At 37.3% G+C, this 25,811-nt stretch overlaps 6 protein-coding genes across 10 annotated transcripts; 3 read left to right on the top strand and 3 right to left on the bottom strand.

Moving 5' to 3' along the window:
* The first annotated feature begins 1,603 nt into the window (after positions 1-1,603).
* Positions 1,604-5,336, top strand: LOC18597139 (protein DETOXIFICATION 40-like). The gene is made up of 7 exons (XM_018122488.2): positions 1,604-2,229; positions 2,321-2,952; positions 3,737-3,793; positions 3,991-4,229; positions 4,325-4,443; positions 4,550-4,636; positions 4,908-5,336. Exons 1-7 carry the CDS (start codon positions 1,870-1,872, stop codon positions 4,971-4,973), a joined length of 1,560 nt encoding a protein of 519 aa, XP_017977977.2. The 5' UTR covers positions 1,604-1,869; the 3' UTR covers positions 4,974-5,336.
* Positions 5,337-7,596: 2,260 nt separating this feature from the next.
* LOC18597138 (protein DETOXIFICATION 40-like) lies at positions 7,597-11,294 on the top strand. The gene is made up of 7 exons (XM_018122623.2): positions 7,597-8,018; positions 8,120-8,751; positions 9,807-9,863; positions 10,090-10,328; positions 10,412-10,530; positions 10,614-10,700; positions 10,932-11,294. The coding sequence occupies exons 1-7, from the start codon at positions 7,671-7,673 to the stop codon at positions 10,995-10,997; spliced, it is 1,548 nt and encodes a 515-aa protein (XP_017978112.2). The 5' UTR covers positions 7,597-7,670; the 3' UTR covers positions 10,998-11,294.
* A 1,216-nt stretch (positions 11,295-12,510) lies between these two features.
* LOC18597137 (uncharacterized) lies at positions 12,511-13,162 on the bottom strand. Its single transcript, XM_007025991.3, has one exon. The coding sequence runs from the start codon at positions 12,917-12,919 to the stop codon at positions 12,587-12,589; it is 333 nt and encodes a 110-aa protein (XP_007026053.3). The 5' UTR covers positions 12,920-13,162; the 3' UTR covers positions 12,511-12,586.
* Positions 13,163-14,104: 942 nt separating this feature from the next.
* Positions 14,105-16,626, bottom strand: LOC18597136 (iron-sulfur cluster assembly SufBD family protein ABCI8, chloroplastic-like). The gene is made up of 2 exons (XM_018123851.2): positions 15,118-16,626; positions 14,105-14,645 (listed from the first exon to the last, which is right to left on the bottom strand). The coding sequence occupies exons 1-2, from the start codon at positions 16,555-16,557 to the stop codon at positions 14,427-14,429; spliced, it is 1,659 nt and encodes a 552-aa protein (XP_017979340.2). The 5' UTR covers positions 16,558-16,626; the 3' UTR covers positions 14,105-14,426.
* Positions 16,627-16,785: 159 nt separating this feature from the next.
* LOC18597135 (DNA binding protein) lies at positions 16,786-24,338 on the top strand. Of its 5 annotated transcripts, none has more exons than XR_016027035.1 (6): positions 16,786-17,126; positions 18,731-20,224; positions 20,417-20,498; positions 22,551-22,635; positions 23,318-23,369; positions 24,313-24,338. XR_016027035.1 is itself a non-coding variant. In XM_007025989.3 (2 exons), the coding sequence occupies exon 2, from the start codon at positions 18,806-18,808 to the stop codon at positions 20,099-20,101; it is 1,296 nt and encodes a 431-aa protein (XP_007026051.3). In that variant the 5' UTR covers positions 16,786-17,126; positions 18,731-18,805; the 3' UTR covers positions 20,102-20,298. The 5 variants fall into 5 exon arrangements, 1 of the variants encoding a protein (XP_007026051.3); XR_016027034.1 differs by having other exon boundaries at positions 24,296-24,338; XR_016027033.1 differs by having other exon boundaries at positions 24,281-24,338.
* Positions 24,339-24,780: 442 nt separating this feature from the next.
* Positions 24,781-25,513, bottom strand: LOC18597134 (putative F-box protein At1g67623). Its single transcript, XM_088807680.1, has one exon. The coding sequence runs from the start codon at positions 25,498-25,500 to the stop codon at positions 24,781-24,783; it is 720 nt and encodes a 239-aa protein (XP_088663806.1). The 5' UTR covers positions 25,501-25,513.
* Positions 25,514-25,811: the final 298 nt, after the last annotated feature.

Here is a 25,811-nt window from a genome sequence, read left to right as displayed (position 1 = left end):
TTGGGTTTTGCCAGCTCGAGATAATGACATTGTCAACCACGTACAAGAACCAGACAAACGTGATAAACTTAAACTAGTATAGTGTTCCGTCTTCGTTCATAATCATTGTACTACTTTCACTAATAGTAAATAGTTTGGCCATGGTTATAGATAAAGTATGACGAACAGGATAAGGATGAAGGACTCGTCGACCTTAGTTACCAGAGAGCCTAACACTACAAGGCACCCACAACATTAAATTAACAGTAATTCACTACCAAAGCTGACCTGGCCAATTAACACCATTAAACATTTGTAAATTGTTGACGAAATTCAGATGAATTAAAAAACATTTGTCAATTGCTGATGAAATTTCGACGAAACATTTCGTTTTAAAAAAATTATTTTTCAAAATTTTAAATATCAAATTAAGTAGTAAATATAATGGAATAATCTTGGATCATACATACATTAAGACAAACATGCCATGCACAATATCAGTTTTCAAGGGGGGACCTATGAAAGTAGTAGCTTTTGCAGATAGCAACTGAATATATTCTAAATTTAATGCCTGATATGGACAATTGGGGAAAAAAATAATTAGTACTTCAAGTATAAAGTAAATTAAATCAAGATCTTGATCAGTCACTAAAAGGGTTAAAAAAAATTGGGAAATTTTGTATCTTTCTATGCATGTTAGTAGCAAAATATTTATTTATTTTTTCCAAAAAAAAAAAATTATCACAATGTTTGCTTCCAATGGTCATAGATGGATTGCCAATTTTTATACTTAAAAAAGTGTTAAATATAAAACCAAAACCTATAGAGAATCTTTCATAAGAAAATTATTGCTTCTTGTGTCTCTTTTTTTTGTCCATTTTCGTTTTTTAAAATGCTTTAAAATGAATTTTTTTAATACTCTTATTTTTTATATTATATATTTATTTTTAATATTAAAAAATATTGAATAATTATATTATTTTTTTAACTTTTTAATACATCAAAATTAAAAATTTATCTTAATTTTCATGAGAATCAAATCGAGATCGAAATCAAGGGAGAGATGGATATCTTACATCTAATATTTTTATAAGAGATTATATACTATTAAGTTGTACCTTTCCACATATAATATTCTGTCTCTTTTGTTTTATTTTTCTCTCTTTTCCTTTTTTTTTTTTTTTCTTTCTTTCCGACAAAAGTACTTTTTGATTTTATGCATTTAATTTTATTTGTCTGGACTCACATCATTTTACTGGTTGTGTTTCCCAGTCAATCAAGTAAAAAATTTTGGTGCTTCATTTCTGCAAAAATACAAATCAAATTATTGATCAAAACAGAAAAATGAGAGGCCCCTTTTTTTGGGTGGTCAAATAAAAAAATTAAAAAAAAAAAGAATATCAACTAAAATATATTAATTGGATATACTCAAGTCAATTAATCTTTATATATAGTTGTTAATTTCTTTAATTTTATTAAAAAATAATTTAAATCAAAGACTACTTGTAACAAAAATGTAAATAAAGTATATATATATATATATATATATATATTTTTTTTTTTTAATTTATGGAGGTACTAATTAGTGTATATGGTAGCATGACCACTGGAAGAAAATGACATTGGGTTTTTGGAAGTATACTCTTATCATTCATTCGGCCTTGAAAGATTCAGAAAGAATCCCAAGAACAGGTGCTAAAATAGCAAACAACAATTCCTGGCATGGCAAGTGGCATCAATGCAAACAAATACCCTGTAAGAATCTAAAGCAAAGAGGAAAAGAAATCTTATTCCCAACCAACTTTCCTTTGATGCAATAATCACCAGGGCCAATTGGTTTCCATATAGCAGAACCCAATTTCCTTCTCTTAAAGACTGCTAGGAAAAACCATGGATTCTCAACAGGAGCTGAATCAACCAATCCTGAACTACTCCATGCATGATCAGCTGCCACCGCCACCAGTACCCGAGCCATCAGGAGTTACTCATCACCGCGGCCATGAGGTGGACTCTAGACTCGAGAAAGTTTTGACAGATAGCGACCTGTCATTTTTCAAGCGTCTCCGATTGGCTTCAGGGATTGAACTGAGGCTCCTCTTCCGCCTGGCAGCGCCTGCGGTTTTTGTTTATATGATCAACAATGCCATGTCCTTGTCCACTCGTGTATTTTGTGGCCATCTAGGCAATCTGGAGCTCGCTGCCGCCTCTCTTGGCAACAGCGGCATCCAACTCCTTGCTTATGGCCTTATGGTACTATCTCTTCTTGATTTTTACTCCCTGTTATCATGTGTTCTAACAAGGGTTTTTTAAACTTTTATCATTCGTAATAACTTCTTTGCAGCTAGGAATGGGAAGTGCTGTGGAGACTCTATGCGGACAAGCTTATGGGGCCCTTAGATATGACATGTTAGGTGTCTATCTTCAAAGGTCAACGATTGTCCTTACTCTAACCGGGATTCCACTGACGGTGGCCTATGTCTTGTCCGAGCCAATCTTGATCTTACTAGGGGAATCGACGGTCGTTGCATCTGCCGCTGCTGTTTTTGTCTATGGTTTGATCCCTCAAATCTTCGCTTACGCTGTGAACTTCCCCATACAAAAATTCCTTCAAGCTCAAAGCATTGTAACTCCGAGTGCATACATATCAGCTGCGACGCTTGGGGTGCACCTCCTTCTGAGTTGGCTGGCAGTGTACAAGTTGGGTTTGGGGTTGATAGGTGCGTCTCTGGTGCTGAGCTTATCATGGTGGATCATCGTGGTGGCCCAGATGGTGTATATCTTGATGAGTGAAAAATGTAAGCTTACATGGGCTGGGCTTAGTTTGCAAGCCTTTTCTGGGCTATGGGACTTCTTGAAATTATCGGCTGCCTCCGCTGTGATGCTGTGCTTGGAAACCTGGTACTTTCAGATACTGGTCTTGATTGCTGGTTTGCTGGAGAACCCTGAGCTTGCATTGGACTCTCTTTCTATCTGGTAAGGAACTTACCAATATTCCTATTCTTTGCTCCTTACTCCTTATAAAGGGCAGGCAGGCAAAAATGGAACAACAGTACATGGTGAGCAAGTATTACAATAGATATTTTTGACTGGTAATTTTGCAGTCAAAATCATGCACATTCTAGACTATTACATACTAATTATTATTCTTTTAACCCCTTTCTATACAATTCCCTTATGGAAGTCTATGTATATAATGTAAAGGAGTTCTACAAATATCTGCTTTACGGAAAGGTGATGAACGAGGGAATAGAAACCTTATTACTTTCTTGCAAATTGCATTTGTGCATTATATTCCAATGTGTGTGGAGTATAGGAGAATTTGGCAATGGCATGTGACTATTATTCTCTGCTACTAATTTCCATGGAAATCGTCATGAAACACACCCTAAACTTTTTAGCTTTTCCTTTTGCTTTTTTCCGTTTTCATTATGCTGCATGACCCTAACATTTGGTCCACTTTAGAGAGATATATGCTTGATAATGTGAAAGGGGAAATAAAAATCTTAAGTTCTTTGCTCCTTTCAAAAAATACCCAGAGTTAAAGTTTACTTTTCGTACGTGTCGCATTCATTTTGCTTTATTCAAATATCGAAAATTTATAATTCTATCACGTTAAATATTTAAAAATAAATAAATCACTTCGATCTCATATCAAAACACGCATTTTCATGCTTATTTTGATTATTTACTATCTAAATTAAAAAAAAGGTAGTTTTGACTATTAATTGACCATTAATTTTTGGTTGTACTGGTGCAGCATGGCAATATCTGGGTTGTTGTTCATGGTTTCAGTTGGGTTCAATGCAGCTGCAAGGTTCGTCACTTTCAGGACCACCCTAGTCTTCCTCTGTTGCCACAATTACCAGTGCTAGCATTCAATGATTCAATTCCACAAACAAGGGAGCCAAACAAAAAATAAAAAGCAATACGTTAGACTAACTTCAGTTCTAGTTAAATATCATTTAAGCTAAAATCAAAAGTTTAATCTGGCATGTGTTTCCATTAAAACAGTGTAAGGGTTAGCAATGAGCTGGGAGCCGGGCATCCCAAGTCGGCAGCATATACGGTTTTCGTTGTGACTTTGGTATCCTTCGTCATTGCTGTAGTGGAAGCTGTTGTTGTCCTAGCTCTACGGGATGTCATAAGCTATGCATTCACGGAAGGTGAGACCGTGGCAAAAGCTGTGTCGGACCTGTGCCCGTTCTTGGCTGTCACTCTTATTCTTAATGGGGTTCAACCTGTCCTGTCTGGTAAGAAAATTTTTTGACACCACTGGTTTATGAGGTGGCTTGATGAAACTAGTTAATGATGTTTGGCTAGTGTTGATGAACATTGATTGATGAAGGGGTGGCTGTTGGATGTGGATGGCAAGCATTTGTAGCATATGTAAACGTGGGATGCTACTACGTGGTTGGGATCCCATTGGGCTGTGTTCTTGGCTTTAAGTTCGGCCTTGGTGCAAAGGTAATGAAGTCTCTCGAGAATTATTTGTAGGAAACTTCTACTAGAATTCTGGCATTCGATTCCGGTTAGACTTCTTGGTGTGACATATCACTTTATCTTTGAGCAGGGAATATGGTCCGGGATGATAGGAGGAACATTGATGCAGACCGTCATCTTATTGTGGGTGACATTTACAACAGATTGGAACAAAGAGGCAAGTCCCTTTGAATCGTTTAAATTTGTTCCCACAATCAGATGATCTGTGTAATTTTTTCAAATGCATGAGAATATGGATTCGGTCAATGGACATGTCCCTTGGCCTGTACCATATCCTTTTGGGGTACATAACCAGGCTAGGTGCTAGAAAGCTATCTGATTTTCATCTAGTTGACCGGTTGGTGACAGGAAAAACATTTGAAAAAGTTCTCGGAATAGTTATTGATTCCAATATGAAAGAAGCATTGATGACAATGCTGAAATTTCAGGTGGAGACAGCAAAGAAGCGGTTGGACAGATGGGAGGACAAGAAGGAGCCTCTTCTTAAGGACTGAATATTGAAGAAACTGTTAAGCTTGCCTGCTATGCATCAAAAAGGAAGAAATGGGTAAATATTGGGAAATTGATTGATTACCCCCCACAATAAACCGTCACGACATTGCTGATGATCATAATCGGGATGACCCGGATAAATAATCAAATGGTTTTCTACTGGCTGATATGAGTTGTGACAATTTCCCTGGGCCAAATAAGCCTTGAAGTATGGTTAGGCTTGAACTCAGAGTCTAGAGTTTTGATTGGTTGATTCCAGAAAACAGAAACAATTAATGTTCCCCATTGTGCTCTAATAATTTGACTACATAATTCATCAAATAAGTGCCATATATATAAAGAGACTGCCCAAAATGTTTCCCCTTTCTTCTCTCTCTCACCTTTCTTGTTTTGTTTTTAATCAATCAAAGACCATGCCCTTCTCAACAGGAGGAGGAAACATCACGTTTCTAGTAAGCAGACATTTTTTTTCTTCCCCTTTGATCTTCAATATCTTCACTACTCAGTACTACCAAGTATTGTCTGCTACCCATCAATACGACAAATCTACCATATTTGGGTGTTTTGTGAGGACAAGAGTAATGCCAAGTGTGTGGACGAGGATCATTAAGGTGATCATTCTTTAATTTTGAAGATCCTGTAAACGAAAAAAGTTTTTTCTTGGCCTTCGTACATGAAATTTTCTCTTGATTTTCCCTTAAATTTCTCCTTTTTTCCATGAATGTAATCCTGTTAGATTCTGACCTAGAGTAGTTGAGAGAGAAATTCCTTTCAATTCTCGAAGAAACATGTTCAGATGAGAACTAATTGGCCAGGGAACTCTATCTCATTGCTTATCAACTGCTACTAATTTTGTATCACCATCCTGACCTCCAGGGATTAGAACATGCCCTGTCTCGTGCCCAAGTTGAAGGATTTCCCCTCCTTTTTTGACAGTTACTTGGAAAATCCTGTGCTTCTTTGTCATACTTTTCCAATGGACAGGAGGATCAAAGTAAAACTTGAAACACATGTTTGTGAATTCTGATGGAGTCCTGGTGACTTTTTCCCGAGTCTTGGCTGCATGTTCCGGACCACTAACACTCCCCTCTTTATTGCTTTTCTTAAAGCAGACTGCCACTCCATATGAGGATTTTTCTCCTGCAAAAGTTCCTTCGGTTTCCTGGGAAAGTGAAAACCATATGGTTCTTGAACCTAGTCAGCAATGCGTGCAATCATTTCGTAACTATGAGTTCTAGAAAGAAGCCCCCTGATACAAAACCATCCAAGGCTTAAATTTCTTGCAGCACATCATGCCTAGAAGAACGTCCTCATCTTTACACCTTTCCTAGCTTCTAACCACCGCAGAATGTTTCAGACAACTTTCTGAATAAAGACAGGGCCATCCTCCAGGAAATTATATTAATTGTTACCCAAATTAGCAAAACAATGAGCGTACTGCTAGTTCATGAACCTAAGCTCATTGTCTGAATGCAAGATCCATCCATCAGATTGAAATTCTAGCGTACATAGATAATATATCATTGGCCTGCCCTCTTCTGATTATTATGGTTGATGCGCTCATGTAAGTTACTAAATGCAGCCAGAGACACTTCAACCCTATACGGTTGTTCCAGGCTTTAATCCACCTGCGAGGCAAGTGGTCATTTCCTGTTTTTGTTTCACCTATGGCCCTTAATGTTCCGTTGCCTTCTTAATAGATCTTGTAAGTTAGTTTTGTTAAAGAGAGTAATAAAATGATATCAGAATTAACAAAAACTTGATTTTGATGTCACATCAAACGATTTAAAGAAATAAAATAAATAAAATGTTTCATTGAGTAAAGAAAGTGTTATTAATTGATGTAAGAGAGAATATTACAAAATCTTATATCGAATAAATAACGAAAATATTTTAACCTTATAACCGTAAACACTTCACACCATAATAAATTGTAATGATTTAATTGTTGCTAAAAAGTTAAGACCATAGGATGTGTATGCAAACTTTACCCATTTTTTTATGGAATTATTATTGGTAATTCAAGTTTAAAGAAAAACCTACATGTATTAAATTATAATAGGTGAAGAGTCTAAACTATAATCTTGGATCACAATAAGTACATTGAGACAAATATGCCAGCTAAATTAAGTTTTGTTTTCATACGGGTGGTGTCTTTGTCCTCAATTATTAACGGAAGATAGAGAAACCACATTTAATGCTGATATAGACATTTGGAAAGGATTAATTATTACATGAACTATTATTATAAATTAATCTTTATAATAAATTATTGACTTTGATGTATTTTATAATAAATTTTAAAAAAATTAATAAATAAGTGTTCGATATTTTTTAATATAAAAGACGTAAAAAAATTATGAAAAATAAATTTATAATATAAAAATTAAAAGTAATGTGTACCTGAAAAAGATATCAATCGGTCCCACACTTTTGAATTTAGATTTTAAAAATATCAATAGGATCCATACTCTTTCTGATCAAACCATAGTATAAATGTTTAATGCAAAAAAGAATATGGGAATAAAACAAACCCCCATAAGAATATAATAAAAAGGGAAATTCTCATTCGCCACACGTAACATGTGTAATGAAAAGGTTTCTCCCAGGCTTTTTAATTTTGTATAGTGGAACCCATTTCTCCTCTATATTTGTATACCCTGCAAGTAGCACCATAGCTTAACCCTGCTAGAAAACCCATGGATTCTCAACAGGAGCTGAATCAGCCAATCCTGAACTCCATGCACGACCATCAGCCACCACCCCAACCAGAGTCAGGAGCCAGTACTAGCCACCGCTATGTGGACTCTAGGCTCGAGAAAGTTTTGTCAGACCCCGAGCTGTCATTTTTCAAGCGTCTCCGTTTGGCCTCATGGATTGAACTGAGGCTCATTTTCAGCCTGGCAGCACCGGCGATTTTTGTTTACATGATCAACAATGCCATGTCCTTATCAACTCGTGTCTTTTGTGGCCATCTAGGCAATCTTGAGCTCGCCGCCGCCTCTCTCGGCAACAGCGGCGTCCAACTGTTTGCTTATGGCCTCATGGTACTGCTACATCTCTTTCCTTCTATTCGTTCTTTACTCCCTGTTAATTAACATATAACATATATTTGAGCAGTTAAACTTTGCATTAACTTTCTTTGCAGCTAGGAATGGGAAGTGCTGTGGAGACTCTATGCGGACAAGCTTATGGAGCCCTCAGATATAACATGTTAGGGGTATATCTTCAAAGATCAACGATCGTCCTTACTCTAACCGGGATTCCACTAGCGCTGGCCTACGTCTTCTCCAAGCCGATTTTGATCTTACTAGGCGAATCGGCGATGGTTGCATCCGCGTCTGCTGTTTTCGTCTATGGTTTGATCCCACAAATCTTCGCTTACGCTGTGAACTTCCCCATGCAAAAATTCCTCCAAGCTCAAAGCATTGTAAATCCGAGCGCATACATATCAGCTGCCGCGCTTGGGGTTCACCTCCTGCTCAGTTGGCTGGCAGTGTACAAGCTGGGTCTGGGGTTGATAGGTGCATCCCTGGTGCTGAGTCTGTCATGGTGGATCATAGTGGTGGCCCAGATGGTGTACATCTTGACCAGTAAAAAGTGCAAGCTCACGTGGTTAGGACTGAGTTTACAGGCCTTTTCTGGGCTAGTGGACTTCTTCAAATTATCGGCTGCTTCCGCCGTGATGCTGTGCTTGGAGACCTGGTACTTTCAGGTACTGGTCTTGATCGCTGGTTTGCTGGAGAATCCCGAGCTTTCATTGGACTCCCTTTCTATCTGGTAAAGAACTTAGCAACCCTAACCTTTGATATTAAACTTGTAAACCTAATCATCATACCATTATTCTTTGGTCATTTAAAAATTCACCTAATATTCCATTACTTTAGCTTGTTAAGTTTATCAATAAATAGCCTTCTGTTGTTAATCTTCTTAACAAAGTACTTAATCTGTTGCTTTAATCTTATGGTTGCCATGATATGTGGGAAATATAATAAGAGATAACTCCATGGAAAGATTAATTAAGAAAATGTTTTCTTGAAAGAGAAAAGACTACTAGATACAGTAAGAAACTATAGAAGAAAAAAAGAAAAGGGAGCAGAAATTCTACCCTTCATTTTTTTTTATCTGCTTTTCATCATTAACATGGGCAGGCATGCATGCACAACAGCTATACTCATTACTTTCATCACACTTGGTCCACTATGACTTTTTAAGGCAAAATAGAACAGTAAATGCACAATTATAATAATTTTTTTTTGTCTGATAGTTGTTCCTTTAGATTTGGAAAAAACCCACATTTGCCAATGGCATGCATGGAATTCATGGTTTCATTATAAGAACCTTATTTTCTTTCTTTTGTAAAGTGCATGATCTCTATATTCTAATCCATCATGATCTCTATATTTGTCCTTTTCCTTTTTCTTTTCCTTTTCCTGGTGTCCTTTCTTTTCATTATGCTGGATGATCCTCACACTTGGTCCACTCAAGGTACGATCCTTGACACCATGTGAAAGGGAAATAAAAAATGTATAAAGAAATCGAAAAAAGTGATTGCTATGGCTTCTCGAAGTTCCCGATATTAGTGGATGTCTGTCTTGGAAAGGAAAAGCATTAAAGCATAGTAATTCATATTTACCCCATCCATTTTGCTTTATTTTGCATAATACTGATCAGTGGTGAGTGACTGCTATTCTGATATGCATGATAAGTAACGATGCTTTGATGCTTCATTTTGATTATTCTTTTCTAGCACATACATATATTTTACTACCTAATTCACAGGTAGTTTTTACCTATGGAATAACTGACCATGAATGTTGGTTGCAATGGTGCAGCATGTCTATATCTGCCTTCCTGTTAATGGTCTCAGTTGGGTTCAATGCAGCTGCCAGGTTCGTCACTTCCAGGACCACAATTACTAGTCTGATTCTGTTGTCACTGTTGGTATTCACTGATTCAATCCCAAAAAAAAAAAAAAGACATTAAAAAGACAAAGAAATTGCTCTATCAATAAAAAAACGAAAGAAAAGAAAGTTTAGGGTCGCTTTGATTGTAGTCAAATCATTTAAGCTAAAAGCAAAAGTTTAATCTTCTTGCATGTGTTTTCCAATGCAACAGTGTTAGGGTTAGCAACGAGCTGGGAGCAGGGCATCCCAAGTCGGTGGCATTCACGGTTGCCGTTGTGACTTTGGTTTCCTTCATCATTTCTGTAGTGGAAGCTGTTGTTGTTCTAGCTCTAAGGCATGTAATAAGCTATGCATTCACGGATGGTGAGGCCGTGGCAGATGCTGTGTCTGACCTATGCCCGTTCTTGGCTGTCACTCTTATTCTAAATGGGATTCAACCTGTCTTGTCTGGTAAAAAACTTTTTTCTGCCACCGTTTTATGAAACTGATGGGTAATGAAAATTGATGATTGAGATTTGATTTGATTGATGAAGGCGTGGCTGTTGGATGTGGATGGCAAGCATTTGTAGCATATGTAAACGTGGGATGCTACTACGTGGTTGGGATCCCATTAGGCTGTCTTCTTGGCTTCAAGTTTGGCCTTGGTGCAAAGGTAATGAACTCTCTCGTGACTTATTTGTAGAAAACTTCTAACAGAATTCTGGCATAGGTACTAAATCATTTATCTTCGAGCAGGGAATATGGTCAGGGATGATAGGAGGAACATTGATGCAGACCATCGTTTTGTTGTGGGTTACATTTAGAACAGATTGGAACAAAGAGGTAAGTCGCTTGGAAACGTTTGAATTTGTTCCCATCATCAGTTAATCTGTTTATTGTTAGCAATGCATGATGAACTTAACTGCATTCCCGTCAAGTTTTCACGTAAAGTTCTTGATTACCACTCCAACATGTCAATGAACATTTCCCCTTGGCCTGTTACCATTATCCTTGCGGGGTACATCACCATGACAGTGCAAGAAAGCTATATCTGACACTGCTGAAAATTTTCAGGTAGAGACAGCAAGGAAGCGGCTGGACAAATGGGAAGACAAGAAGGAGCCGCTTCTTAAGAACTGACCATCACTATCGAAGAAATCATGAATCTTTGCCTGCAACTGATGCATCGAAAATGGGTTGCAGATGACAAAAAAAAAAACTTTTCGAAGCCATGATCATCAGGACGACCTGACCGCTGCTGTCGAATAAAGTTTTGTTCATACTTTTATCAAAATCGTTTTCTACTATCTGTTCTTGCAATTGTTCATGGGCCGTATAAGCCTTTGAAAACATGGCTGGCTTGGCTTGGAACTTTGGGATGAGAGTCTAGTGTTTGTTTCATCGATTGATTTCATTTTATAGAAACTATGTTCCCCATTGATTGGTTTCATAATATCTTATACTACTAGAAAAAATTTAGCTTAATAATAATTTAATCTATGCCAATTTAATTAAGATCCTATTGATTTTTCATTGTTTTATTGTACCCACACAGGATAGAAGTTCTTAATCTAATAAAAAATTTAGAGTTAATGTGAATAAAAGTCAAAAAATAAATTAATAATTTGAATCTTATAGAATATACTATATATTTTCTTTAAGATTAAAAAATTGGATCTTTTTATTTGTAATTCTTCATTAATAATTTTTGAGACCAACCCTATTTGAATCTTATAGAATATACTATATACTTTCTTGAAAGTTAATTGATCAATTTTTAATATAAAAATACATTAAAATCAAAAGTTTTAAGTGAAAAAAAAAACATGTCACATGATCAATTAACCTCAGTCAATAACAAGAGAAGCCGAATGGAATGTGAAGCTTGCTTGACTTTAACCTTTGTCAGCGACACTGACATGGGAAATTTGAGGCCTAAACGTGGTCACAACAAGCTTTTTGATCGGTGTGCCGTGCATGAATATGATGAGAATTTTGAAGATTGTTTCACTGCTAGTTTGAATGTAAAATCAAAGAATTAGAATATCCAAAGATCTATTCGAGAACCCAAAAAGTCAAATTTTTTATTTTATTTTATGAGCATTAATTAGGCCGGGTTGTTCTTGCTGGGTTGACCGGAGGCAGAGGGCCACTTGTGCCACCGGCTTCGACTCAATCAATAATTTAAGTATTTGATTCTATGGGGGGAGGAAGTATAGTCAGGACAGTGTCCGGCAGGATGGGAAAGAGGGGAAAGTGTCTGGCTTTCAATCTTTGAATGTGCTTGCTCTGTTCTACAACATATCAGTAAACGAGCAAACTGCTGATTGCAGTTGAACCCATGTGACCTGTCTCGAAATCTCAGTTTGGGTTCAATCATTTGCAGGAGGACCCTAGCTGGAAATGAGGATCAGGAATCTGATCTGACAAGGATCCCTTCTTTTGGGTTGATCTAAAAAAAATCAATGGAACAGGCTTTTCAGGCTTGTCACAGGCCGATGACCCTTCAAGCATATATATTGGTCTGCATTTGATCAAGCCTGTTATATCTGTTGTTTCATTGATCATGCCGCCATTGATTTGGTAATGTTCTTTGCATATCCAACAAAAAGGAGAAAGATAATAGCAGGTAAAAAAGGAAGAAAAGCTTGTCATTGCAAGAAGAAAACAGAATCACTCTTATATTCTTAACAAAAACGAAAAGAGAAAATCTGTATGTAAGCATATCTTTAAGCCAACAAAGGACGAGGAAGGCTGGAAATGGTTCCCCCACCACGGCTAAACAAGCGTCTCCAAGTTTTCAATTGATCAATAACCTGCTTGTAAGCACCACCTCTTGCTGCAGAAATACTAACCAACGCACACTTCCTCAGCTTCTTCAACCTTCTCCCGATCTTCACCTTCAGTCTACACAATCTGATTCGTAGAAACGATGGTTTTCTTTTGGAATCTGCTTGCTCCAGCACTTTGTAGATCAAGAACTGTGCCCGTCGATGGATGATCTCTTCTGGGTCTTCCTTATCCACCTTGGAGTAAGCATATGATCTCCTCAGGTTAGCCATTTTGTCTCCAGGGAATCACTTCTAGGGAAAGTTGAAAGAGAGAGTACAAAACAAGGAGTTGTAAGAGACAGATATGACTTTGGATTGAGGCAATATTTATAGAATGAACTTAGGAATCGTGGATGTCATATGCTGATGAAGCTGTACATGTGCACTAACATGGAAATTTGGTAGAAAAATAATGGAGGAGAAAATTGGTTTTCTATTAGCTGGCCTTACATCAGTGTGAAAACTGACCCTGCTCAGGACCAGCATGCCGCTAGATGATCACAAGGCCTTTTCTCCTCAAACACATTTGGGTTTTCTTTAATACTAAATATAAATAAATACAGGACTGCTCCTTAACATGAAATATGTCCAAGGTTCTGACGTGAGCTAAGTATGTTTATATTTTATAATTAACAATTAGAATCCGATGAGGTAATCATTGAAATACAGAGAACAACTCTGCCTTGAGGGATTCAATTAGTTACACTGTATACCTATTTCTACCATCAACTTATATTTCCAGGCAGCAGATGAACAGAGGAGAGTAAAATGAACCATTTGGTTGAATACCTGGTATACGCTGGATCCCCAAAATTATAGTGAAACATATACCATAAATATGTTATTAATGTTGAGTTTTGCTCTATGTTTATATCTTCTTTTTTTTCTTATTTCTTGTTCTACACTATAGCATACACTGAATCATACAAAGACAAGACTTATTTTATTGGTTGGGCCGGAGATAAAGTGAGAAGAGGCATGGAGTCAAAGGGGCAAATAAAAAAAAAAGACCAAATCCCCGCCGGCATGAAGCATCTTTGAAAAGGAAAAAATTAGTAATTGAAACAAAGTAAGTGTCAAACAAGGTGAGGGGACAAAGGCTAATGCCAAACGGCCAAACGGTTACACAATTACTTTCTGCAAGTGTCAGCTCGCCAATGATGGTTGCTACAAATCATTTTGAGAAAGAATCATAGTTACATTATGCGTTAAAAAAAAAACCCCAAATTCTTTCTAAATCTCTTGATAAACCTTTCTGCAAGTGTCAGCTCACCAAGCAGCTTGCTGGTCTCTTTTGTTCATACTTGTATTTGATCAAGTCTCATCTCCATCAGCAATTTAGGTTATACTAGGTTAATCTCATTCTCAGGATGATACCAAGAAAAGTAGAAAGAATAAATTGATTGGAACCCATGGTTCAAGTCAAAGTAGCAAGAGAAACTTTGATCTCATTCCTCTATTTCCACTACTTAATATCACAGCAATACATAAGACTTCACATCAAACAAAATTTTGCCCAAAAATGAACTTTTTACACAGTTGTTCTTGGTCAAGAAACAAGTAGATATACAGAGATTAGGTGTACATTTCCCTGAAACATGATTTTTGTTGCTCCAAACAACACTCTGGGGACAGCAAAGTACATTAAAGCTAGCTAGTCATTTACAATAAGATCCTGACTCTGACAAAATCATTTCATTATCCATCATAACCTAAATTGAGTTAACCTCCAACGTGCTTAACCCACAGATCCCTCAAGCTTCAAACTCATGAGTTGGTTCACCTCAGCACCAAACTCATCAGGAAGCTCATTGAAAACATCACGGCAAAACCCAGAAATCATGGCAGCCATGGCTTTCTCATAGTCAATTCCCCTCTGCTGAAAGTAAAATAACTGATCTTCACCGATTTTGGAAGTGCTAGCTTCATGTTCAACGCGAGCTGAGGGATTCTTAACCTGTTAAATAGTAGCAATCCAATCATAAGCAACAAAATATAGCCCCTAGTTTCTTGATGCAACAAATAAGAGCAGTAAATCAGAGATAGTAATTCCACTGTAAGGAAGAAATTATGACCGTACAAACATCAAGGAGATTTGTGTCAAAAAAAGAAAGAGAATCAAGTTCTACCCCAACCAGCATTCCAATATTTTATTCATGGGAGGTTGAATTAAGGAGCTCTTGTTTGTTATGAGAATAAACATCGTCAGGAAAAGCACACACATGCATGCACCAAAATATTGATTCAAAAGCTTCAGTTTCACCACAGTGTTATTACACGGTTAAACAGGAAAAGCAATTAGGAAAGAGAGGGGAGCAGTCTACTTACCCAATTGATAATCATAAAGACATAGGTCAACAAAAACTAATACAGACACAAGTACTTAACGCAATATAGGGGAAAAAGGGCCAAAAAATAAACATATGTACCTGGATGTAAGGGTAGGTGTTTGCAGCAGCCATATCACCAATTAGCATGGAATCACATTGCGAGGAATTCCTAGCATTCTCTGCTTTTGATTGAACCTGAACAAGCCCCCTGTAACAGTTTCTTGAATTTCCAGCTGAGATACCCTTTGAGATAATCCTACTTCTTGTATTCCTCCCCTTGTGTATCATCTTTGTTCCCGTGTCTGCCTGCTGATAATTATTCGTAAGTGCTACTGAGTAGAACTCACCCACAGTATCATCACCCTCCAAAACAACACTTGGGTACTTCCAAGTAATTGCAGACCCTGTCTCCACTTGGGTCCATGATATCTTTGAGTGATCTCCAGCACAAAGTCCACGCTTAGTAACAAAATTATAAATCCCACCTTTTCCTTCTTCGTCACCAGCATACCAATTCTGCACGGTGGAGTATTTAATCTCTGCACCATTAGCACAATGCAACTCCACAACAGCAGCATGAAGCTGATTCCTGTCATAAGAAGGTGCAGTACATCCTTCTAAATACTCCACAAAACTCCCTTCATCAGCAACAATCAAAGTCCTCTCAAACTGCCCAGTTTCCAATGCATTGATCCGAAAGTAAGTTGAAATTGGCATTGGGCATTTTGTATCCTTAGGTATATAACAAAATGACCCATCACTAAAAACAGCTGAATTCAAAGCTGCATAATAGTTATCCTCACTAGGCACAACTCTCCCCAAATATTTCCTAACTAAATCAGGGTACTCCCTAATTGCCTCGGATATCGAACAAAAAATCACCCCAGCCTTCTCCAAAGTCTTCCTATGTGTAGTAGCAATTGAAACACTATCAAGAACAGCATCAACCGCGACATTAGCCAATCGATTACGTTCATTCAAAGGGACACCCAATCTGTCAAAGTACTTAAGCAGTTCAGGGTCAGCCTCGTCTAAGCTATTCAAAGTAGGCTTCTTTTTGGGTGCAGAGTAATAACAAATATCTTGGAAATTAATGGGTGGGTATCGATTATCAGACCATTTAGGTTCATTCATTTTCAAAAATTTCTCATAAGCATGCAATCTGAACTCCAACATCCAATCAGGTTCTTCCTTCAAAGAAGAAATTAAACGAATTGTTTCTTTAGAAAGCCCTTTGGGTATCGAAAACGAATCAATATCCATAGTAAAACCAAATTTTTTATCATAATCACGGTTTCGTAGAATTTCCTGGATTTTCTCATCGTAGGATTTACCTGATGAAGAGCTGGGATCTGACGTCAAGGTCTGAGAATCAAAACCCACATCTGCTCTGACCTTGAAAAGCCTTGAATTTGGGGGCTTTGGGGTTATTGGTTTGACGGAATCGAGCTTTGGATAAAACCCTTTAGCGAACTTGGTTGAATCTGAGGTGGGTTGTGGCGAGAAGCTTGAGATGCCGTTGGCTAGCAAGGAAGCCATGGTTATGGCTGTGCTTTCAGGATAGAGAAAGAAATAGTACAAAGAATATCAAAACTAAATTAAGTGAATGAGTTTTATTAATTATTGTTGAAATTGTGATTTTTCTTGGCTATGAGATTGTTAGAGTGTCTCGTGGACAACACGCACCCTTGTGGCCGGGGGGGGGGGACCATTTATGGACCCACTTTGAGATTAGTGTGGTTTCTGGATCTTTCTAACCGCCAAAAATTCTGGGTTCGAGTCGCACTGGCACCGGGAGTGAAAAGAAAGCTTTGAGGCCCATGTTCTTCGCTACATCTTGATGCTTTAGGCGAATCCAAGCCCACCGACATACTATTTAAGGTTTCAGTTTACGGAGGCCCAAATAAACAGGCAGCTCTTACCTCTTAGCGCCAAACAGCGAACTCCAAAGAAATCCTGAAAAGAAAAATAAACAGGAACAGAAAGAAAATTGTTATTTTTATTATTATTATAACTAATAATAAATCAGCAAAATTTTGGATTTGGTTATTGATTATCTCACCACCCATTTTTCACTCAGCTGATTCCGAGTCTCTCCTACAACGCAGGTACGATAGTTTCTTTTTTCCTTCTTCCACCTTAAAAACTGTAGTTGCACTTTTATGTTGTCATTGCGTTACAGGTTTGGTTTCAATGGTAAAAAAGTTTTTAATGGGAAAAACGTGGAATAAACCACAACTGATTAGTAAGTTTCTTTCTTTTGTTTCATGATGGAGATGAGTGAGAGATTTTATTTGGGGATTGTGGGTTTAGTTCAAGACTTACCTGAGATTCATTTGCCTCTTCAGATTGGTGAAAATTATGGTGTTTCTTTCGTTTGTACCCATTACCCATGAGATATTTAAAATGTGTCAAAAGGGTGTTCATGTTTTCAATCTTGCATGATTTGGGGGTCATGATTAAGGGCTCAAGTTTTCTTTGTATACGAGGTGTATTTTGATCCAAGATCAATGTAGTTCTGTTGGAACATGGAAGGTTGCCCTCTTCGAATGTATAAGTTGTTCCGCATTCTTTTATAGAATGGATTTGGGCTTTGTGTTTGTTCTGCACAGATATTGGAGTTGTCTCTTTCATCCTTGGTTACTATTTGTGATTTTCCCCATATTCATTTTCTGGGAGATCTTCTAGTTGTATCGAGTACCATTCCTTGTTGGAAATGATTTTTGTTTGAGAAAATTGTTGTTCTCTCAAGTCTCAATGTCCTTGATAATGGAGACTTGGGGCAAAGAAATCATGGTTCAAAATGAGGATTGCTTAGCGTTTCAATGGCAGGGAAGGCCCCAGCCAGTGCAGTGTGGTAGGCAAAGTGCAAAAGATAGAGGATCAAGCAAAACCTATAACTTCAACTTTGGCCCTTGATCATGACATAAAATCTGTGTCAGAATTTCTTGGTCCTGGTTACACATCCAGACATCCTTTATAGATCATGTCTGTATTTTTCTTTACCCCAAAAAGTAAAAAGTCAGTTATTCGCATAAAGCTCGCTAGAAGGTCTTACAATATTTTGATATATAGCAACAACGCATCGTGAATGTATATCCTCTGCTTATTCTAAAATGAATTGTATGTAGAAAGAGAAACCAAGAAGCATGTAGTTTTTGCTACTGTGTATCCTCTGCTTAGGTGCCCAAATCTTGGAAAGCATCAATTTAAGATATCACAGATTTGTTGTAATTGATTGTATATCAATCTGGCTTGTCCCTGAATCTACCTATTACATAGACAACCTTATTGGCATGCATATCTTAGTTCATCACCAATTGCTCTTTTATTCAGTAGGTATATTAGCTGTTCAAATCTAATCCATTTATTGTATTGAAAGCTTTTGAAAATTAAAACATTACTCTAATTTGTTAATGGCATTGAGCACGAGGGAATATCAAAATTTTGGACCATTATCTGAGCCTACTCAAAGTAGAACACTTAGCTATTGCACCAATAGGCAATCTTATGTTAATGATAATCTAGAGGATTTCCAGATATCATATAGTTTGGTACAGTTGATTCTTGTGCAATATGATTTACTAGCATGGCAAAAGAAATATTAGCATATTGTTTATTGACTATTGTTTTTGTACCATTTATTCTAATGCACTCAGCTCTTGTTTGGTCATATCAATGTCAAAAATTTTAATTGCTTTCGTGATTGCAGGAAAATTTGGGAAGACTATCACAAAGGAATTATATTAAGATAGTATAAAGGAGGCTGTGCATCCATTTGTTCAGGATGAGCAGCCAGAATCAAGGGGCTAGCTTATGTTCTTCAGCAGATACCCCTATGAAGCGGAAACGTGGGCGTCCACGCAAGGATGAGAGTGTTCAAGGGGACAGCACACCTGTGACACCTGCATCTGACATTCTAATGAAAAACAAGCAGAGCATGGGAACAAGTAACACAGCCTCTGATGAAATGGTAGGCCAGATGGTTTCTGGTGTCATTGAAGGTTCATTTGATGCTGGATATCTTCTTCATGTTAAGGTAGGTGACACCAACACTCATCTGAGAGGTGTTGTATTTCTACCAGGGCGATTCACTCCAGTTACTGCTGCAAATGATGTGGCTCCTCATGCTAAGATGTACGAAAGAAAAGAGATTTCTATCCCATTTGTAAACCCTCAAAGTCAGCACCATGCTGTGGGTCCTCCATCTGGAAAAAGTGAGAAACCTGTTGAGAATAAAAATGATGCTCCTAACCTTCCAGACCAAAGTCTACATACTGGGCTTCAGTCTGGTGGCACAACTGCTAGTGAGAGCAAATCTGCCTCTATTCTGATTCCTCCAGCTAGTAACTTGCAAATAAATGACACAGGTCTTCCCCTGGGTCAAAAGGTCCTGAAAGAACAAATCTTAGGTTCTCGATTGCAGAATGATAAAGCTGTTGTACAGGATCAGTCACTGGAGGGTTTTGAGGCCTTAAAACTGATGAAAGGACCAAATATTGATGTGGAGGCACCTAAAGCATCAGAGCCAGTGTCAGCAACATTTACTTCTACTTTGCCAGCTACTGATACTGTAATTCTGAAGCCTCAAGTTGAACATCAGGCCTTGAGTTTGGACCTTAAGCCACAGGAATTGATTCATGATGATGTGAAAAGCCTTGACTTTGGTAACAACCAAACTCCCAAGTTTCCTGAACCTGAACCTCAATCCGTGGCCTGTGAACCCACTGGAATCAAGATGTTTGAAAAACAGGCTTCATCAAGGCAAGATAAAGATATTTCACAAGATACTCAACCGGAGCATGCTAAGAAGATTATATGTGGAAATGACAAGTCTCGCATGGATGGATTGTCTACAAGTGATACTGCCACAACTACTGTAACAGTTCCATGCTCTGTATCAACCAGCCTACCAATAATGATATTTGGTGCGGAAACTATTCCATCTGAATCCAGGCCTGGTGCTGAAGAATCTGATGTTCCAAGAAGGGTTGTATCTGAAGTTAGTAGTTCCTCAATGGCTGCCAACACCAATAGTGTGGAAAGTAATGCCAAAGATGCCATTCCACCAGCACAGTCTTAGTTTTCTCGAGTTGTGAAACTAGAGGCGGGAATAGAATGAGCCTTAGAAGTTAAGGCTTGAAGGATGACTTGTGTAAGTCATGACTGAGGATAGTTGAGAGTTTAAGGAAAATCTTAAATTTAGGTACTCTTTGTCTCTAATTTGGATTATTTGTAATGGGAAACTCTTTGCAATCTACCTTTTACCTTTTGACTTCATTTCCATCGCATATTTCATGCCTGCAAAGTGTGATGAAGATATATTTGCAGTCTTTAACAGCATTGTGTGCTTGTTTCCAAGATTGACTTCTCTTTTCCATTTTATTGAAATTTATAGGTAAGCATGTGATGTGGCCAAAGTATAGAAAGAAAAAGTTGATGACAGGATGCCATATCGAAAAAGACTAATGTGTTACAAGGTACCAAGTTTGTCTCCATTGATATTCATATTGATTGAATGATGTTGTGACCATCATTTCATTTCCAAGTTTGTCTCCATTGATATTCATATTGACTAAATGTCTCGAGGGCCCTGCTTGGTTGGGTTTGGAACTGTTCAGGACTTTTCAATTATCCTAACTTCGCTTGAACCTCATATAGTTCATGGGCATAGACCAGGAACTAGGTCTAATTCCTGACAGAATTTAGTCCCAAATGACTGCTTTTCAGTTGAATTCTTTTCCAGTTGCCCAAATTCATGAAGGTCAAGACCCTATAGGCCTATATGACACCCCCGCTCCTACCTCCGAGGCTACCTGCTTATATTTATTTCCCCTTTAAGCTCAAGCTTTTGTCTTTGGGTCTTCAAAATTATGCAGTTTACGAAGCACCAAGACCAAATACATTGAAGTAACAGCTGCCAAAGTTTTGCAGAAATTTTTTTATTGGCTCTTCTCTGTTCAATCTGTCTAATAAAATTTGGGTTCTCTTTTGTTTGGGAAGGTGGATTTAATTTCCCAATTACAAGAACAAGTAAATGCAATAGTTGCCCTAGCCTTCAACACTTTTGGGTTGCTGCAGAGAGATGCTCACTCATCAGGCTTTCCCCAAATTACCCAGAACCCCCTGCTAACCCCACTGGGGACTTGGCGAATTTCGCTGACCAACCCAAGCTCATGAGTGCTGCTCTTGTTAAGGCTGCTAAACAGTTGAGGAAGGGTGATTGATTTTATCAGAATTATGATTTTTTTTTTTTTTGTTAGTACCACAATCTTAGGAATCTATTAGTAGTATAATCTGATGATTGGGTCAAATCAGTTCCTTGTCTCATGGCCTTATGTCAGATGTTACTGATTGTTACCACTACTTTCAAGAGTTTGATGCTTTGGTTGCAGTACTTCCATCATCCGAGGGAGGTGAAGAAGCTCAACTTAGAAGGATTGCTGAACTCCAAGTAGATAGAGTGTCGGCTGTGTTTTACATGTCTTAATTGTCTTTTTCTTGTTCTTTTTTTATCGTTGTACCTGTTGTCCAGGCTGAAAATGATGCTGTAGGCCAAGAACTTCAGAAGCAACTGGAGGCTGCCAGTACATTTTCCCATCCTTCTGGTTGTTTGCTAGATTTGTTGCCTTCAATGTTCTTAAGAATGAATTTTGTTTCCAGTTCGATTTCCCTTTAATGAATAAAGAACAAGGGAAATGAGTACCAATTAGGTGTGGGATTGTTAAGACCTAGGCTGCTTGATCTCAAGAAGAAATTTTTTGTGCCAGAAACATGGAGTAGTTGCCAATAATGCATAGACTCTGGCCTTCAGTGTTGTATTAGACAGATCAAATAGGATGTTTGCTCCATCGCTGTCATTCTACATACCCACTTTCTTCTGATTTTCTAACTCATTGTCAACTAATGGTACATGTTTTGTTTCCAACCTTGCTGTCTTGAAGTTAAGCATGTAAACTAGAGGATTAAGTTCCCCACTTTAAACTAGGGATCTAAACTGTACCTTGGGGAAAAAAGGTTGAAATGAAGAAATATTTATAAACTCTATGCTTTTTTATGTCTTTGGTGCCAGAGAAGGAATTGAAACAGGTGCAGGGGTTGTTCGGTCAAGCAGCAGATACTTGTTTGAACTTGAAGAAACCAGATTGGAGTCACTACCTAATGGAAATCCTACCTTCTTTTTATTGTCTTTAAATGTCTTCAATCCTAAGTACTCAAAGGTTCTATTGTGCCTGAATTTGTACAAGCATTTTGTTATCGACCAATGGATTTTGGTTTGCCTTGTGGGCTCTGATTCCTTGCTAGAATTTAGTTACTCTTTCATGTTTGTAAAGATATGCTTGCCGTTGGTGTAAGCCATTGGCTCTATCTTTAGTGACTGAAATTTGGAAGTGAATGGTTTTTCTGCTATTGATGGATGGAACAAAATGCAGCCTATGATGCCACCATGACATCACAATAGGGCAATGAAGTGAAGAGAATGAAGTAGAGTGGATAATTTGAAAGTTCACCTTTTCTTTTCAAATTTGCAGGATACGGGCAAGAAATCTCTGATGGAGTTGATCAATGAAGTTCCTCCTATCAAGGTTGAAGCCAGGATTGTAGCTTGTGAGGGAGGTTGGTTTCTGATCATTATTTTCCTTAACACTTTGTGAACAATCTGAATAGTTGGTGAATTATGTACTGGCACAATAAGCAACTTAAATTATATTTGATAAAAACAAGTAAATGGCTAAGATGTTTAATACTAAAAGATAGTTTTGAGTAACAGTAAAATCATGTATTTTTATATATCCATGAAAGTTAAATTTTTCAAAATATTGTTTGCTTAGTAGTAGAAACAAAACCAACTAAAAGCCTAAGCAAGAGGATATAGTCTACATAGGTTGCAGACAGTAATCATGATATAGGACACCCAATTGAATTCATGTGCCTTGACTTCAAGGAGACTGCTGTATGCAAATATTGTGGCCTGCGCTATGTAGACATCAAATCTGAAAAAAAAAAAAAAAAGTTGAAGATTCTACGAAGGAAGTAGTGCAATTCTCATAAGTGATGGAAAAAGACAGATTCTCATAAAAGACTAGAACAAACTGCAATGGGGCATTCTGAGAATTTGAATAGTTAGGTTCCCCATCCATGAGATCTCTTTGATCCTCATTCTTCTCTTCTTTGGAGGAGTTGAATTAGATAAATGAGTCCTGGAGAAAAGAAGTGATAAGAAGGCATTACCCAGAGATTAAGAAGGGTTGAGGTGAGAGGCAATATAGGAAAGACCCTGACAATAATATTTCTGCAGGAATCTGTAAACATCATGGAAGGTGGCAGTGGCAGCTCCTACAACCCTCCAGGTAGCAAATTCTTACAACTCTTTATTAGTTTTTTTTCCTCTATTGACAGATTTGACATCGTAAATTCTGAACATACTTATTTTATAACTAATTAAAACAGCTCAATACCTTTTCCCTTCAGAGAAAAGTTATCTTTATAGTTTGTAGATCCAATATAGCTCCTGGGGCTTCTATAAATATAACCAACATTCCCTTGAAGTTTTGAAACACAACTGATAACCAGCCTTAGATAGTTGAGGCATTTACAAACTAGTCACTTAGAAAGAAATTTTGATAACTGAACAGTGAGATCTCATGCTTTTTTCCAAATGTTGTCAGGCAGCTCAATTACTTTTTCTTTTGAACCATTTGAAGGTTGCTGTTACTTGGTTCTCTAAACCTTTAAGGATAAGGCTGTCCACCCTGCATTTTCACTTTTGTGTAGCAATATCATCTACCTCCCATAAGGCCAAATAGTAAACCAAGAATCTTTTGAAAGACAGTCTTACCCTTTGAATCAACTCTGAAACATATCAGAACCCTAGTAAAGTCAACCTTTTGGCTTAGAAGAGAACCAAGGTTAATGATACTTTGATAATTAGCATTTAAGTTTATTTAATGTAAGCTTTGCAAAATAAAAAAAAAGTTTTTTTAATGTAATCCATACATGCCAAGTTGGGGTCAGATCCCTTCTCTTTCCCCATATCATGCATCTTTTTTTTTCTGAAATCGAAGTAACATCTGATTCACAATCTAGAATGGAATCTAATAACTTATACCAACTTCAATTATTAATTAATTACATTATCAGAAACAACCTGTATGAATGTAAATTGTAGAGTAGCTAATAAGAATAGCTTATAGTAAAGCTGTTGTTTTTGGCTTTTGTTTATCCGAATTCGCAAACACTAAACTCTCTTAAAAAGCTTTAGCCAAACCACTACCAGAGTTGGAAACACTGCAGAAACAGCATGAGGAGAAAACATTAAAGATCCAAGAGCTCAAGAGACAAATTGTCACTGTGAAGCTTTGCCTGGAGAAGAAGAAGAAGAAGAAGAAGAATATCCCAGATGCGAGAAAGGAAGCTTTCAATGACCTGAGCGAGAAATATAGCAGCCTGAGAGAGGAATACAATGCATTGTTGGCTGAAAGGTCAAGGGAGCAGAATTAAGCAAATGACTTCAGTTTCATCTTGTAAGTTTGGATTATGCTTTCTCATACATAAACATTTAATATTTTGTTTAGTCTATTGTTCTGTTTGATTACTTTGCTCTATAAGATATCGAAATCAAGAATATTTCAGTCATCTTTAATTATCAAAATCAAGTACTTGATCGCAACTTTTAAATCGGTAAATCTAATTATATTTCCAATACAAGATTAAAAGAACAGATATATAAAATTTAGATTACATGCATTGAATCAACAAGGATTAATGAACTTTATTAATTAGATATTTCCTAAGCATGCTAGAAAATAAAGTTGCTTCATGATCCCAAAAGCAAGAGTCACAACAAGGGAGGTTATCATGTAGAGTATTGTTTGCTTCCCACCGGTTTGGTCTTGGCGTGATAATGTCATCACATTTGCAGTTGACCTTTGCATTGTTAGCAGATTCTTTTGGCCTATCTAAAGACACATAGACCCACATGCTGCTCAACATATTTTCTGTTTTCGAGCGGCAACTAGCAATCTTGAATCTTGTGTTGGAGCTCGTGAGATCGAGAGAAGACACAATTTGAAGTCCTTGGCTTTTAAGCTCAGCTCCCAAACAAATTAACATAATGCCATAGGTATATTTGGCTTCGAAATGACCTTTCTCAACTGCTTTCTTCAAGTAACACAATCCTGACTCTAGTTTCCTCCTATTAAAACAGTTGATCATCCCTTTCCTATATAATGCTTCTGAATTCTTGGCATCTTTGCATTTTTTCAGAAAGATTTTCTCGTTTTTATACCAAGGGACAAAGCTGATATTCGCCATCGAAACGTTCTCAAGGATTTGATAATCGTTCGATGCTCCAAGAAAAGCCTTGCAACTCATTTGGGCATTGACGAAATCAGTAATTGAGTTGGAAGCTGCATGCTTAAGAATTTCTGCCAACATCTCTCTTGGAAGAGACTGGATATTGCTAGATTTTCTCATCTTCATAATCCTCAACGTAGCAGGGCGTTAACGTGGAAAGAAAGTTTAGAAGAAAGCTAGCTATATATAAGAAGGGAACCCGGACTCCGTAATTGTTAAGGAGTAGGAAAAAGGAAATCCGACCATACCAAGGATTAATGCAATAATTTCTTTATTGCAAAGTTTTCCCGTTTATTATTGACAGCTGATTCTATTGGTCTTTTTTTTTTTTAATTTATTTACTTCAAATATCCAATAGTTTTAATATTAATACAAGTTTGCAGGATTTATGATTCAATAATTTCTTATTTAATTTCAAAAGATTTTTCTGTATCTGG

The sequence above is a fragment of the Theobroma cacao genome, chromosome 6, assembly GCF_053813885.1.
Source record: "Theobroma cacao isolate CCN51 chromosome 6, ASM5381388v1, whole genome shotgun sequence".
NCBI lineage: Eukaryota > Viridiplantae > Streptophyta > Magnoliopsida > Malvales > Malvaceae > Theobroma > Theobroma cacao.
This window is presented reverse-complemented; position numbering and strand designations above follow the sequence as displayed.

Coding starts and splice junctions, on each gene's coding strand:
- LOC18597139 (XM_018122488.2), top strand. CDS start 1,870: ATGGATTCTCAACAGGAGCTGAATCAACCAATCCTGAACTACTCCATG. Junction 2,230..2,320: donor TCCTTGCTTATGGCCTTATG/GTACTATCTCTT, acceptor ACTTCTTTGCAG/CTAGGAATGGGAAGTGCTGT. Junction 3,794..3,990: donor GGGTTCAATGCAGCTGCAAG/GTTCGTCACTTT, acceptor CCATTAAAACAG/TGTAAGGGTTAGCAATGAGC.
- LOC18597138 (XM_018122623.2), top strand. CDS start 7,671: ATGGATTCTCAACAGGAGCTGAATCAGCCAATCCTGAACTCCATGCAC. Junction 8,019..8,119: donor TGTTTGCTTATGGCCTCATG/GTACTGCTACAT, acceptor CTTTCTTTGCAG/CTAGGAATGGGAAGTGCTGT. Junction 10,329..10,411: donor GATTCAACCTGTCTTGTCTG/GTAAAAAACTTT, acceptor TGATTGATGAAG/GCGTGGCTGTTGGATGTGGA.
- LOC18597137 (XM_007025991.3), bottom strand. CDS start 12,919: ATGGCTAACCTGAGGAGATCATATGCTTACTCCAAGGTGGATAAGGAA.
- LOC18597136 (XM_018123851.2), bottom strand. CDS start 16,557: ATGGCTTCCTTGCTAGCCAACGGCATCTCAAGCTTCTCGCCACAACCC. Junction 14,646..15,117: donor ACACCTACCCTTACATCCAG/GTACATATGTTT, acceptor ACTATTTAACAG/GTTAAGAATCCCTCAGCTCG.
- LOC18597135 (XM_007025989.3), top strand. CDS start 18,806: ATGAGCAGCCAGAATCAAGGGGCTAGCTTATGTTCTTCAGCAGATACC.
- LOC18597134 (XM_088807680.1), bottom strand. CDS start 25,500: ATGAAGATGAGAAAATCTAGCAATATCCAGTCTCTTCCAAGAGAGATG.